At 40.2% G+C, this 14,075-nt stretch overlaps 1 protein-coding gene across 2 annotated transcripts; it reads left to right on the forward strand.

The window, feature by feature from the left end:
- On the forward strand, positions 1 to 13,908 carry wdr26a (WD repeat domain 26a). Of its 2 annotated transcripts, XM_088306588.1 has the most exons (15): positions 1 to 692; positions 2,005 to 2,104; positions 2,222 to 2,278; positions 3,026 to 3,162; positions 5,027 to 5,124; positions 5,916 to 6,072; positions 6,410 to 6,548; positions 6,651 to 6,791; positions 8,215 to 8,334; positions 9,607 to 9,752; positions 10,098 to 10,176; positions 10,277 to 10,406; positions 10,521 to 10,715; positions 10,963 to 10,992; positions 11,916 to 13,908. In XM_088306588.1, the coding sequence occupies exons 1-15, from the start codon at positions 397 to 399 to the stop codon at positions 11,936 to 11,938; spliced, it is 1,848 nt and encodes a 615-aa protein (XP_088162714.1). In that variant the 5' UTR covers positions 1 to 396; the 3' UTR covers positions 11,939 to 13,908. The 2 variants fall into 2 exon arrangements, with proteins under 2 accessions (XP_088162714.1, XP_088162715.1); XM_088306589.1 differs by lacking the exon at positions 10,963 to 10,992 and having other exon boundaries at positions 2 to 692.
- Positions 13,909 to 14,075: the final 167 nt, after the last annotated feature.

Consider the following 14,075-nt stretch of genomic DNA (forward strand, 5'->3'; position numbering starts at 1 on the left):
GGAATTTCCGCTGACGTCACTGCGTAAGTCCATAACAGGGCTGCAGCTGTCTGGGAGCAACAATAACAAGCTTTAATAACCAGTAACTTCAACGCGACCGAAGCGCCACATGACAGCGCCGAATACTGCGAAATTCCACAAAATGTGGCGGTAGGAATAATTGTCGCCTTCGCCTCTTCGTCCTCCGAGTCGAATTGTTCGTTTTTTTTTTGTCGCAGCAACCGCCGCGAATCAAGCAGCAGACTCGGCCGCAGGGGAGCAAGACAGTTTGGGGCTGCATCTGGGTCAGCGGGCCTATCACAGGCTTTGCCGGTGGTTTCGTTCCCCCCGCGTTGTCCCACCGCGTCTGTCGTCCTTTTTTGTGGGGTTTAAACTCGCCATACAAAGCGTGCTAACATGCAGGCTAACGGGGCAGCGTCAGACCGAGACCCTGAAGTGTCCTGCCGAAACGGTACCCAAAACGGCGAGTCGTCCGCCGCTGGGGCAGCTCACTCCAATGGACTTGTGTCAGCCACCAACAATGGAAACCCAGTGAGTAACAACAACGCAGTGTCAGCCCAACCCGCGTCCAACAACATCAACAACAGCTCGGGCGACATCAGCTGTGGCGTCAAGAAGAAGAAGCGCTTGTCTCAGTCTGAGGAAGACGTCATCAGGCTCATCGGGCAACATTTACACGATTTGGGACTCAAGTAAGTGAACTGGAGTAGACTTCACTGTGTGCTTAGCATCAAGACGTGACACACTCGTGTTGACATATGTCCATTTTGCTAACTATTTTGGGGGGAGAAAATCAGTCAATTTTGTCTTCTATGACACCAAAGCGCTACCAACGTTAGTTTGCGGGTGTCTGCACCGTCACCGTGAGTCCCGAACATTTACCAGTGCGCCTTCGGAATACGTTTTCTTGCAACCGCGTCTTCAATGAATAACTTTCGTGTCACGTTAAATCGGGACACGGACCACGCCGTTGAAACTAAATCTTGTTGTATCAGTGTTGGACCACTACAATGACCACTTGCTTGATGGGCTTAATTACTGAGCGACTGCCTTGATTTTTTTTTTAGTTTTGAACATAAACCGTTTCACAATAACGTCATGTACTTTCGAGTGGCAAAACCTCAAGCGATATCTGATTGCACCACTAGTAAACAAACCCTAACATGTCATTTGAGCAAGGCAAGGCGCTTGAGAAAACTGGGCAAATGGATTGAATGATTTTATCCTAATTCTCTACCGCTTTAGTAGGGTTGTAATAATTTTCATTTCATTTTGATTTGTTTTTAAATGTTGTTATTTTAAATTACACAGAGTGGCTTGGTTTATTTGTTTTCATTTTTGAGGAAAATGTTTTTGTTTTTTCATATATGCTGTATTTATTGGATTGTAAGATTTAAAAAAAGTGGTTATATTTTATTCTGTTTATGAAAATGTTTTTTTTTTTATTTTAACTTCATTTTTGCCATTAGTTTTCATCAACTATAATAAACTCGCGCCGTAGGTTGAATGTGCAAAGCATCATTGTCAAAGATGTTACATGAGCTAAATTACATGAAGGCAAATGGAAAACTTAACATTACATTTTAACAAACTGATTGATGGCTCGCAGTGCAACACCAAACACAAGTCATCGTTTTCTGTTCAGTCGAGGTCTGCGGCAGCCACTCTACTTTCTGACACCCAAAGTCCTCTATAGTGCCTCTTATTTACAAACATATTTCTAAAAGGATTTCTCCAATGTAGAATTGCATCATTCCTAATTGTTGAAAATATTGTACCCATTTGGAAGGGAGCCTTTCAGAAACTCTGTCATTACAATGCAGGACACCACAGTTAACTGCAACGACTAAACAAAGAGAAAACAACACAAAGAAGCGTCGCTCTCCTCAGTGTTGCTGCCTATATGTAGAGGCCCCTCCGAACACTGTCACATTATGCGAGGGGATGTACTCCAGCTCAATGATGTGCATTGATTTTGTACTCTGTGACGTATATTGTTTACAGTCAGACGGTGGACCTCCTCATGCAAGAATCCGGCTGCAGGCTGGAGCATCCCTCTGCCACAAAGTTTCGCAACCATGTCATGGAAGGAGAGTGGGACAAGGTTGAACCACGTTATTTACTCCGCCGCTACATTCCCATGAGTGCAGCTATAAGAGTACATGATTTGATTTGTCATTTGGAAAGAAATACTTGAGTTTGCTTAACCTTTCAAATTTAGGCGGAGAGTGACCTAAATGAGCTGAAGGCACTGATGCATTCTCCTACTGCTATTGTGGTGAGTATCCCCAGACTGCTAGCACACCTAAGCACTAATGTTTGCATCTGATTTGAAATGTGTGTAGAGTGTTTGAACTCCATAATGGGGTCAATCAGATGGCCACCAGATTAGCGCAATTGTCTGTATGCGTACTATGAACCTGCTAATTATATTAGTTGGCCCACAATGCACTGTAACTCCTCAATTTGCTCAGTTCCAGACTTTGAACCACAAGGTAGCACATATTCATTTGTAACATTTAAAGTCTGCCTCACAGTCAGCAGTTCCAGACTCTTGGACTGTTCTGTGTGGCGTTTTCTTGTTCTCTTTGTACTCGTGTTGGCTTTCTCTGGGGAAAAAAAGCAATCATCATGGCCTTTCACAATAGTTTTTCTTAGCACATCAATTACTACGCGATTTACCACGGTTTGCAGATTATGATCGGACTCTTCCATTTGGAAAAAAAAAAACCCAAACCTTAAATTCCCTCGTCTTAATTTGCAACATGCTGTAATATACAAACACCCTGTTATAGTTGTGATTTTGACTCCATATCCCCCGGAACTCATTTCTCCATGTCTGCCTTGAGCTGTACCAATGTTCTTACGAGAGATGTTTTGTATTATAGAATTTAGTATGGAAATTTTCATTGTTAGTGCTGATCATCGATAAATTGATTGGTTATTCTGAATAATGTGCAATACAAATCATGCGGGAGTCACATTGCCTTTTTTGTCTTTGTTATCTTAACGTCCCACCGTGCAGCGCATGAAGTTCCTCCTGCTGCAGCAAAAGTATTTGGAGTATCTCGAGGATGGTAAAGTCTTGGAGGCTCTGCAGGTTCTCAGAGCCGAACTCACTCCTCTCAAGTACAATACAGAGCGCATCCATATTTTGAGCGGGTCAGTACACCAATTCTTCACATCAGTAATACAGTAACTTAAAAAAAATTACATTTTGTCTTACTTTTCTGTATTTTCCCTTTCAAGGTTTTGGCTCAAAGTGTATACTTGTGTTTTTTTATCCTTTTATTTTCTTGAATGATTGTAATGGTTATCACCAGGGCCGGTTCGTCCATTAGACAACCTAGGTAAATGCTGAGCGCGCCGTGGCCTTCAAGGGTTGCCACAAAATCGGGGAAAAATACACCTTCAGTATATTATAATTATATTAAAACTACGTAATTATTTGTATGCACTTCATATGTAAAGTGATGACCTACATATAGTTCTCCAAATGCTAATATGTCAAGTCATCCTGTTTACATTTGAAAACCCGAATTTTCAAACATACGGATGCAGGGAAGCTTTCCAACAATGAACTAAACATCACGTCACTTTGGAATTTAATGTTTAAGACAAATTATCCGATTAAAAAACTGCGACTGCGTATGTGTTAGCTTTGACCTGTATTCATAGATGTCACATTGAGTGGGTTAACTTGTTATTGTACGTGAGCGCGTCTACCGTATTTGATGTGGCAGATCTGCCCGTAAACTAATTAATGCAAGGTAATGGACTGAACTTCATATAGGGACAATCTACAGCGTTAATGTCTCTCATTTAGCCATTCACATATGATAGTGTATCTGTAGATACTGATGGGTACCAAAAAGAACATTTGCATTTTCATGGTTACGTATGATTATTCCTTTAAACAGTATACTGAAGCTTGATTGCTGAAAAAAAAAAAAAAAAAATTAGGATCTCCGATCTCATCGCAAGATGGAGCATTATGCCCATTTAAATTACTTGTTTGTTTACTGCACCGTTTTTAAATTATTAATTTAATTTAAAAAGTGATAGTGTATATTAATGAACAGTTCTGTGTAAATATGACAGATTCCATTTGTAGTCTTTTGGCAAATTGTAACATTTAAAGTCAACTGGTGTGCTGTTTACTGAGCATCAATTGAAGTACTGTATTCTTGATTTTTTTGCAGATGTTTAGCAATCTTTGCCATGTCCCAAGATAGGAAAGTAGAGGCAAAAAAAACCAAGTAGTGTGATTTGAATACAAAACCTGTATTCATTAGGAAACAAGCCGAACTTAATTTCTAGGAACAATGTAGCTGTTTTTAAAGCCTTGATTAGAAAAGATACAGCTAAATACTGAAGTTGGAACTTTTTCAAAATTATTTTTATGAAGAACTTGCAAATTTATGAATCCTAACTCCTGCATGGCAGGATGAAGTGACGTGTGAGGCTGACATTGTACAAGGCACTTTGGCATATATGTATATCTTCGAAGCAATGAAAGCGTTAGGTATCAAGGTCACCATCACCTTAAGTATGTATGGTATCTTCATTCGGTTCACAAAGAAAAATTAAACAACTTAAAAACGATATGATTGTGGAGAATAGGCAATGTGCATTATGTGCTCATCAGCATATGCAAAATTGTAGCTGTGATGTTTTATTTTGCTGAGCTAATCAAAGACGTGATTGAAAGCTTAATGACGTTAATGAATTAACGAATTAATGACATTACGGCAGATCAAAACATTTTGCTAAAATGCAAAATTTCGACTGATTTAGGTCGATCATAGTTAATATTTTGAATAGGCTCAGAGGTGCATCATGTGCAATGTTCAAAGCAATGAAATCAAAATTCCCGCTGATGGAGGGGCCACCATATAAAATCTCACCTTGAGCATCACATTGATCTGGGCTATGACTACAATTTGGAGGGCATTTTTTTGCAACAGTCATATCAACTCACTGTCTTTTCGACAGTCAGTAAGAAAGTTTATGATGTTGTTTGAAGGTACCTGATGTGCAGTCACGCAGAGGACCTGCGAGCCAAAGCGGACTGGGAAGGCAAAGGCACTGTATCCCGAACAAAGCTGCTGGACAAACTCCAGAGTGAGTGCAGTCTGACTCATCCACACCACCTGTACACGGTGTATTGAACATTCGACAGTGACTGATCCTTGTGCTGATCGTGCCTTTACTGAAACCCTGCAGCTGCTTTTCAACATTTTACCATTTGTTTCTGGTCGAAACAACATTTTGTTTAGGTTATCGATTTGGATGGTACAATTGATGAGATTTGTACACATTTCAAAGGAAAATTCTTTTCTTTTTCATTTATTTAATTCCACATTTTCATCTTCACAAGGGTTTCGTGTGATGCATCGCCTAAGGCAGTTTTAAACCTACTTTTAACACCAGTGCTATCATTTTTTTATATCAATGCCTCCTCTAATTTCAATTTGTGGTCATTTCATGTCTGAATCTCTTTTGTTGTATTTGCATTAAAGGTAACGCATTATTCATTATTTCACCATTTTCACATTAGTGGCAGTTTAGTGAGAATATTCATTGTGTCACTGACGAGTGGAATATGCAAATGAGCTGACCTTAAAAGTGTCTGTTGGCTTACTGTGCTTGGACTTTCATTACAAAAATCAACTCTTCTCTGTTCACTTCTAACTGGGCAGGAACCAAAACTGAATTGGTTCTTTCTTTGCACTCTGCAAAGATTTGTGGAAATATCAATGTCATTTATATGGAATCAATTTCATTTAAACCCCTCGCCTTGCGTGATTGTTGCCTGGCAGAAGTAAATAAATGTAGATTGTCAGCTCGTATGAGTCGTTGAGCAAAGGCCGTTCATACTTACCATGCAGTGTGATCTTTCTGCGTGTGTGCAGCCTACCTGCCTCCGTCAGTGATGCTGCCTCCTCGCAGACTGCAGACTCTGCTAAAACAGGCGGTAGAACTGCAGCGAGAGCGCTGCCTCTACCACAACACTAAGCTGGACAGTGGACTGGACTCTGTCTCCTTGCTGCTTGACCATGGCTGCAGCCGGTAGGTAACCCACACAGTGTACTGAGAGAACGTCTCTCTGAGCTCATTTTTATTCAAAATTATTGATCTCGTTGAGGAGGCAGAAAAGTGTAGAAAGGAGTTGGATAGGTAAAGTCATTATATTTTTTTACCAACCTTAATAATGGATGGCTCAAGTTTGGGTCAGACCTAGTCTTCATGTGGTAATTTTGGAGTGTGTTTTAAAGTGTTGTTGTATGAAGTGAATGGGGGTTGACTGAGACTCCAAATCTCAAAATTGAAATCTAACTTCTTTTTTTTTTAATTATGAATTTAATTCAGAATGGTTTCTGCATTAAATGTGTGTTACTGTTTTTAGGAAACAATTCCCCTGCTACACGCAGCAAATACTCACTGAACACTGTAATGAGGTCTGGTTCTGCAAGTTCTCCAACGATGGCACAAAACTGGCAACTGGCTCTAAAGACACTACAGTCATTATCTGGCATGTTGACACGGTAACGTATTGTTAACTTTCCATCATGCTACTGTACGTCATCAATTACAGCTCGGTTGGCACTTGAGATTTGAAACCAATTTTCTTTTTCTTTTCATTATAGGAAACAAGGCAGGTGAAGTTAATGAAGACTCTCGAAGGACATGCGTATGGAGTTTCGTACTTGGCATGGAGCCCTGATGATTCCTATCTGATAGCATGCGGTCCCGATGATTGCTCTGAGTTGTGGCTGTGGAACGTGCAGGTAAATTCATCTCAGGCCATTTGCAAATACATCAGCATGTGACCAGCCATTTTTGTAAAGTACAGTGTGTTATGGTCATGGGTGCACATAGCGTTCGGGTGGGAGTTAGCTCAACTAAGCCTAAAAAGGAACAAATCAGTTCATTAAGTTATTCCATTCAGTATGTTCACCGGAAGGATTTGCATACCTAAAAATAATAATAATAAAAAAAAGAAAAGGAAATCCAAAATGCCTGGTACACAAATGCGCACTTGAACTGGTGCGCACCTTATTATTTTCAGCATCCACGCACATCTGTGCACTGCTTATGTGAACTTTCAATATGTTAGACTTTATTTGTTCAATCGAGGAGGAAATATGAATGTGCTGCTCAATCCTTTATCCTTAAAAAAAGTGTGCGTTGTGGTTTATGCAGTAGTGGTCAAAAGTATGGTTGCACTCATCCGGGACATGGATGTAACTTTAATTTTCAATCACGCTTTTCTACAATGTGAAGTAGTCACTGTACAGGTTGTATGCTGTGTACATTTACTGCCCCCTCAAAATAACTAAACTCATAACCACTGATTAAACTGCTGGCAATAAAAGTGAGTACCATGATTTCTGGCTACAAGACCATCTCCAAGCAGCTTGTTATTCGGGCGACTACTGTTGCACGTATTATTCACATATTTAAGATCCCCAGGGTTGTAGTCAACCTCCCTGGACATGGTTGCAGAAAGTAAATTGATGAGAAATGAAGGAGACAGATAATATGAATGGTAAAGAAAGAGCTCAGAACAACCTCCAAAGAAATTGACGGTGAACTCCAAGGTCAAGTTACATCAGTGTCTCATTGCATCATCCATCATTGTTTGAGCTAAAGTGGACTTCATGGGAGATGACAACACTTCATGGAAAAGCATTTTGCCAAGGTACAGCAGCAGAATGTTCACCGATGCAAAAATGAAGCATTCCAAGAAAAGAGCACTGTCCCTACTGTGAAACATGGGGCTGCTTTGCTACATCTTATCCTGAAGTGGCCTTTTTTGAGCCCTGCTCGAAATCCTATTGAACGTCTGTTGAAGTAGCTGAAACATATTGTATGGAGAATGCGCCCTACAAAAATGATTTGTGATTGCCTCAAAAGGTTGTGCAACGAAATTTTAAGGCTAACATCATTTTTGTCCAGGCCTTTTTCGTGATTTTTTTTTCTTTAAATAAAGATCATATTTTATTGCTTAATTTACATGAAATCATGTATTATTAATTTTGTCAGATTCAGTTTTCATTTTTTCTTGCATTAACAGAGACAATTTTGTGATTTACAAAAATGTGAAAGTTCACTCCCGTTTCAGAGATACTGTAGATGGCTCACGTTACATCAACCTCCCCCTGAAGGAGCTTGAATTCAGTGCTGCGTGTTCCCTCTCTGGTTGTTTAGACGGGGGAGTTACGAACAAAGATGAGTCAATCTCATGAAGATAGTCTCACCAGCGTGGCGTGGAATCCAGATGGCAAACGCTTCATCACTGGTGGGCAGAGAGGCCAGTTCTACCAATGCGTGAGTATCTTTCACAACACTCTAACAAATACACATTTGCAGCACACACAAACAATACAACTGATAAACAGTTAATCACTGAGGTTGGCCAGTGTCGGCCAAGCTGACAGTTTGGCTAATAAAGCTGTCCTCATAGTTCCCACTATTTATTAAAAGAAAATCACAAGTTTTTGTGTTGTTGAGATCAAATGCATGTTGTTTGTTGTCATGTTGTTTGTTTTCACTCCTGAATGAAAGACCAGTTTATCAAACTAGATCTGCTTTATGGACACAATAGTCGCGCAAAGTATGCTTAAAAATGATATTCGGCGCCCTGTTCAATTGACAAATATGTTAATGTGTTTGAATGTTGCGTGATTGAGGTGGCATTGTGCGTGTACAATATTGTCGAACCTTTGAATGTGTTTATAAACATTTTGTACATACAGTAAAAGGGTTGTACAAAGACTTTTTATTTCGTCTTTTTAGTGTCATAGGACCACAATGTCTGCAGTATATTTAGAGACACTTTGAGGTTTGCAACTGTTGTTTTTCTGGAACCTACATTTTCCTGTTGACGTGAAATTCGCCACCCGCAACAACAACAAAATTTATTATTGTTTAAAAAAATGCCTTTTGGCAATAATTTTTGTATTCATCCCATCTTTGCTTCGCTTTGGTCGATTTTTGTTGTTTTATCGCATGCAGGCACACCCAAATGTTGTTGATTGGGAGACTTTTGAATATTATATAATGAGTCAAAGACTAAATATTCATAACTGTAAAATTGAGATATTTCACCTACATTTTTAGCAGATGTATGAATGGTCATAGTGAAATCTAAATTGATGTGAACTATGAAAATGTTTAATAGAGAATTGATCAAACAAAATGCCTTCATAACATACTTGTCACATTTTAAACATACGAGCACAGCATTAAATCCTAGTTTTAGTAAATACAGTATTTGTATTTAAAAAAAAAAAAATCATGGTCCGTCGTATGTCTGTACAGTCATGAACAAAACACACGGAGAGTGTGATAAATGGAGTGAGTGGTCTTGAGGACAGAATTAAGAAAATCATTCCATGAGAGAGAATGCAAGTCAGATGAAGGAAATTTCAACTTGACATACTTGTCAAATTCAATATGCAATCTTATTGTAGGTAATCCAGTTACACTGAGTGTCAAATTTGTCATTCCGAACTATTATTATTATGGCTCGTTAGGATCTCATTTACATTGTATTCATATTTTTCATGTCTTTTTAAACTCCTGAACTGGGACTCACAGGACTTGGATGGAAACCTACTGGACTCTTGGGAAGGCATTCGTGTGCAGTGCCTGTGGTGTTTGGGAGATGGACGAACCGTCCTTGCTTCTGACACCCACCAGCGCATTCGCGGCTACAACTTTGAAGATCTGACAGACAGAAACATGTAAGTCAAATGCAAAGCAGTGCTTGCTGCGTAGAAAGCTTATTCGTGCTGCTGAGGTATGACTGTGACAAAGCTGCATTCAGACTTTTTCCACTTCTTTGGCATTGTCAATTCTTTATATACACATAATGAATATTTACTTTTCATATATATATATATATATATATATATATATATATCAACTGAAGAACAAAAGGGACATGCACCAAATGGTTAACTTCTAAGAATAAAAAAATAACTAGTTCATATCTACCATTAGAATTAGTTTTTTTTTCTTTTCACCAAAAGTAATTTAAAGCAGGAAATTTCTTCCAAATTCTGACTTTGGTTGATGATTTCTTCCAGAGTCCAAGAGGATCATCCCATCATGTCCTTCACAGTCTCCAAGAATGGAAGATTAGCTCTGCTCAACGTTGCTACCCAGGTCAGTGGCTGTTTAAATGCCATAAAAGTGGTGAAGCTCAGGTTAGTGGCTCTCTTGAGGTCAACGCTACTGTATAATAATGTCCGGTCTGTGTTGGCAGGGAGTGCACCTCTGGGACTTGCAGGATCGGGTGCTGGTGAGGAAGTACCAAGGGGTGACTCAGGGCTTCTACACCATTCACTCGTGTTTTGGAGGCCACAATGAAGACTTCATTGCGAGCGGCAGTGAAGGCAAGACGTGTTTATGTTTCACTATCAGGATGTTCCAGAACTTCTGACATCATAACTGTCCACCATTATCTAACGGCCGTCTGGTGCCAACTGACAAGAGCTGTCCTTTCACAGACCACAAAGTTTACATCTGGCACAGGCGCAGCGAATTGCCCATCGCAGAGCTGACTGGACACACGCGCACGGTCAACTGTGTGAGCTGGAACCCCGTCCTGCCCGGGCTACTGGCGAGCGCCTCAGATGACGGAACCATCCGAATCTGGGGACCCGCCCCCTTTTTGGATGTTCAGGATGCAGAGGGACTCAACGGTAAGAAGGGCAACTCTCGCCTTGGCTACCAGACAAAAATTGCACAAATCTGGGTAAAGGTGCTTTTCCCACCATGTCACATTACTGTCAAGAAGGAATAATACCACAGAAATCTATATCTCAACTTGATATCCTCTCACGGACAAGGAGGGTTGCATGCTAATTAATGGGAACATAAACAGCTGTCATGATCCAAAATGGTGCAACACCTTGGTGGAGCTAAGTGCTCTACTTTCTACCTTTTTAGACACCCATTGCTTGGAAGTGGCCAGGTCAGGTGAGCAGGAAGTTACTCCAGCACAGTGATGTTCTTCTTGGCAGGAACTGTCAGATGCTCAGAGCTTTGTGAGCAAGCCGTGTTGTCATGGACAACCCTTTTTTTTTTTCCTGCCACAACTCTCACCAAAGGGCACTGATCGACACACAATCTTTTTAATATGCTCGCAGGAACTCTCATAATACATAAGTAGATTTGAAAGATTGCTCCATCCTCTAAATGTATTGATCGGTTCTCCCCTTTTTTTTTTTTTAACTTGCTGATAGGTGATCACCTTCAAACTCTTAATAGTGTAAAGCCTGCTCTCAATTGACGACACCTCTCACATAAACACCATGACTAAGATGACTTTGAGTTTGACTGTCTTGCTTTCTTCGGCATTGACATCATCACACTCTTCCACCTAAAACGCTGGCGTCCGGTTTCCAGGTCGTGCTCGAAGATCCGTGACTCATCACTGGTGATGACGAGCTAGCAAGCAAGCATCGGTCTCATCAGTCATTTTGCTCACTGCTAGTCAACTTAACACAGAGGATATGTAGATGAAAGCACATGGCTGCAGAGAAGGCCAGAGCACTGAAACTGAACTGCGGGTAAATAGAGACAACGGGATTGTTGGGTTGTGGGTCAGGTGGAGAACCGAGAGATTAATGGGCACAAGAACAATAATAGTCCCATGCCGCCTACAACAATGACGATAGTGGTCTGCTCCCAAGACTGTAAAGGTCTGCTACCAACCTCAGGGAAGGAAGAGAAAGACAAGTGACGCATGGATTCCGTCATAAAGGGTAAAATTGAAGTTCACTGGAATGAGTCAGGAAGAAGTTCCACAAAAGAGAAGCTCGTCTTGTTTCCTTATTAATGAATGACTGAATAAAAAGTGTGTCCGTTGCTGAGGTGAACGTGTGCTGTCGTCTTGTCAGATTGTTGCAGCATGGACAGCTGATGATCTACGAGCGCTGCCCTTGTCGCCGTGAACGCGGCGAGCACTAAATGACTCTGGTGACACTTGACTGGATGGAGCAAGGAGAGTTTTGCTGACCGGACAGCTGCATCCTGGAGACCGAAGCAGCGGTTGCTGTGTGTCCGGAGGTCCCATCGACTTCTTGAGACCACACCTGCAAGTCCGTTATCTGTCGACACGCCTCCTGACTGGATCCACCCCCTCTCCCCCTTCTTATTTATTATCAGAGACATAATTTATTGTTTAAGTGACAGAACAGGTCCGGGTAGAGGGTGTGTGTGTATTACTTGCTTTTTTTTTCTTCACCTCAACATCTTGAGATTTTACCTGCAGGAACACAATGGATGTAATTAATTATCTCCTACGCTATATTGTCATTTTTTTAAGTACAGAAGAGATTTTAAGGTTTTGTTTTCCTTCCACTTTGTTGCTGACGTGCATAGAGAGAACAGTATTTAGTGAGCATGTTGCACAAGATTGCACAAAATGACGTGTTTGATGGTTCACTTACGCTCAACAGTATGTCCTCCATCTTGTAAGACATTGAGTAGCTACCTTGTGGCGATACATTGGGCTTGTCAGTGTAGATTCCTTCATGCCTTTGTTGTGGATGTCCTTCATTTGTTCTGGCTTCACTAGTTGCTCTTATTCACGAGTCCTTGTTTGATTGTAGCCCATTGCCATCTCTCCTTGCAGACTGGAGTCCACTTGTTTTAGTCTAGTTTCATTTACGTACAACTTTCAAAGTTTTATTCTTCACCGAGTGATTGTTTTCTTATTACAAATGTAGTCAAAACTTTTTTTTTCTTTTTACACTTTTGCTTCCCTGAAGCTAAATATTCTTTTGGATGTCAAAACATAACCGTGTCTGTCTCTTGAAAGTTTGATTTTCACATCTTGTCTGTTACAGAAAATGAGAAGAAAAGTTGTCATTTATCCAAGACATTATTCACAAATATTACATTGTGATATAAAATAAAGCTGCAATAATGTCCTAAAACAGCTGATCAATGGCGTTCTTAAACGTGCAGCTGTTGTAAGCAATTTTCAATGCCAGTACTTTCAATTAGTGACTATTTCTGGCAGTGAGGTGGATTTCTAATTTGTGGTCAGGATTGTCACCTATTGCTCAAAAGGGTGTTTGTTGGGATTCAGGTCTGCACTTGATGTGTTGATAGTGAACGTATATTCCATATCATGTGACCGACTGTTTCTGTTTTTACACATTGCTACGGAGGTCATGTTTTGCAATGCGCCACTCACTTCCCACACTGTAAAAAAAAAAAAATCCTCATAAACTTGTATAAAGTGTTTCCGTTCATAGACTTAAGTGAACAATCTGGGTTCTGATGTTCTATGTGCTGTATGTTTGTATTATGGCATGTTTGATGGGGTTGTGTTCAAAAACGGGATACAAAATATGCCACAGGGTTCCTGCATTTTTATTTGAGGTCCCCCCCCCAATGTCAAAAATGTGTTCCAAAGGGCCTTTTTCCAGAGATACTCACAAGTCTTGTCTTATATTTACATCTTGCACTGAAAACAAAATCCAAACCAAATCAGCAATTTATGTACAATCCACAAGTTTCATTTAATTTGAGTCAGAATAGAGACGTTTTGAAACTGCTTTTACAAATTGCTTGGAAAAAACGTACATCTCTAAAAGATGAAACTGCACTTGACTCAAGTCTGGGAACCCTGTTTCGCACATCATCATCACATAACACACACACAAACTTCAGTCAGTCATAGCCGTGGTGTTCAAGTCTCTGCTTCTGCTATCATTTCTTTTGATTCTGTGGTTGGGCTTCTCTTGCTGTAAGATGACAAAAGTAGGAACTTCCTTTGCTTGCAGGTAGTTTCTGCCAGATGTGTGTTATTACAAACGTGATTGTACTGTTCTGTATTGGTCTGTATACAAATTTGAAATAAAGAGTCAGGGTTTTAAAATCCTTTGTCGAGTTTTAGATGCTAAAAGATTTCAGAGGGTGCGATCCAACATTTCTAAGAAGAGGCTTACTCAAATGCCAGATGCTTACGAAATTAAATGATGAAAAGATAAAAGATCCACTATTCCAACCCATTGACAAAAACAAAATAACATACTGTATTTTTTCCC

Source organism: Idiotropiscis lumnitzeri, chromosome 10 (genome assembly GCF_059441095.1).
Source record: "Idiotropiscis lumnitzeri isolate Australia: NSW breed Sydney's pygmy pipehorse chromosome 10, RoL_Ilum_1.0, whole genome shotgun sequence".
In the NCBI taxonomy this organism is placed as follows: Eukaryota; Metazoa; Chordata; class Actinopteri; order Syngnathiformes; family Syngnathidae; genus Idiotropiscis; species Idiotropiscis lumnitzeri.

Excerpts from the sequence above, each read along its gene's own strand:
- wdr26a (XM_088306588.1), top strand. The coding sequence starts at position 397 with ATGCAGGCTAACGGGGCAGCGTCAGACCGAGACCCTGAAGTGTCCTGC. Across the intron at positions 2,105-2,221 it reads TGGAAGGAGAGTGGGACAAG|GCGGAGAGTGACCTAAATGA; the intron begins GTTGAACCACGT and ends TTTCAAATTTAG. Across the intron at positions 3,163-5,026 it reads CGCATCCATATTTTGAGCGG|GTACCTGATGTGCAGTCACG; the intron begins GTCAGTACACCA and ends TGTTGTTTGAAG.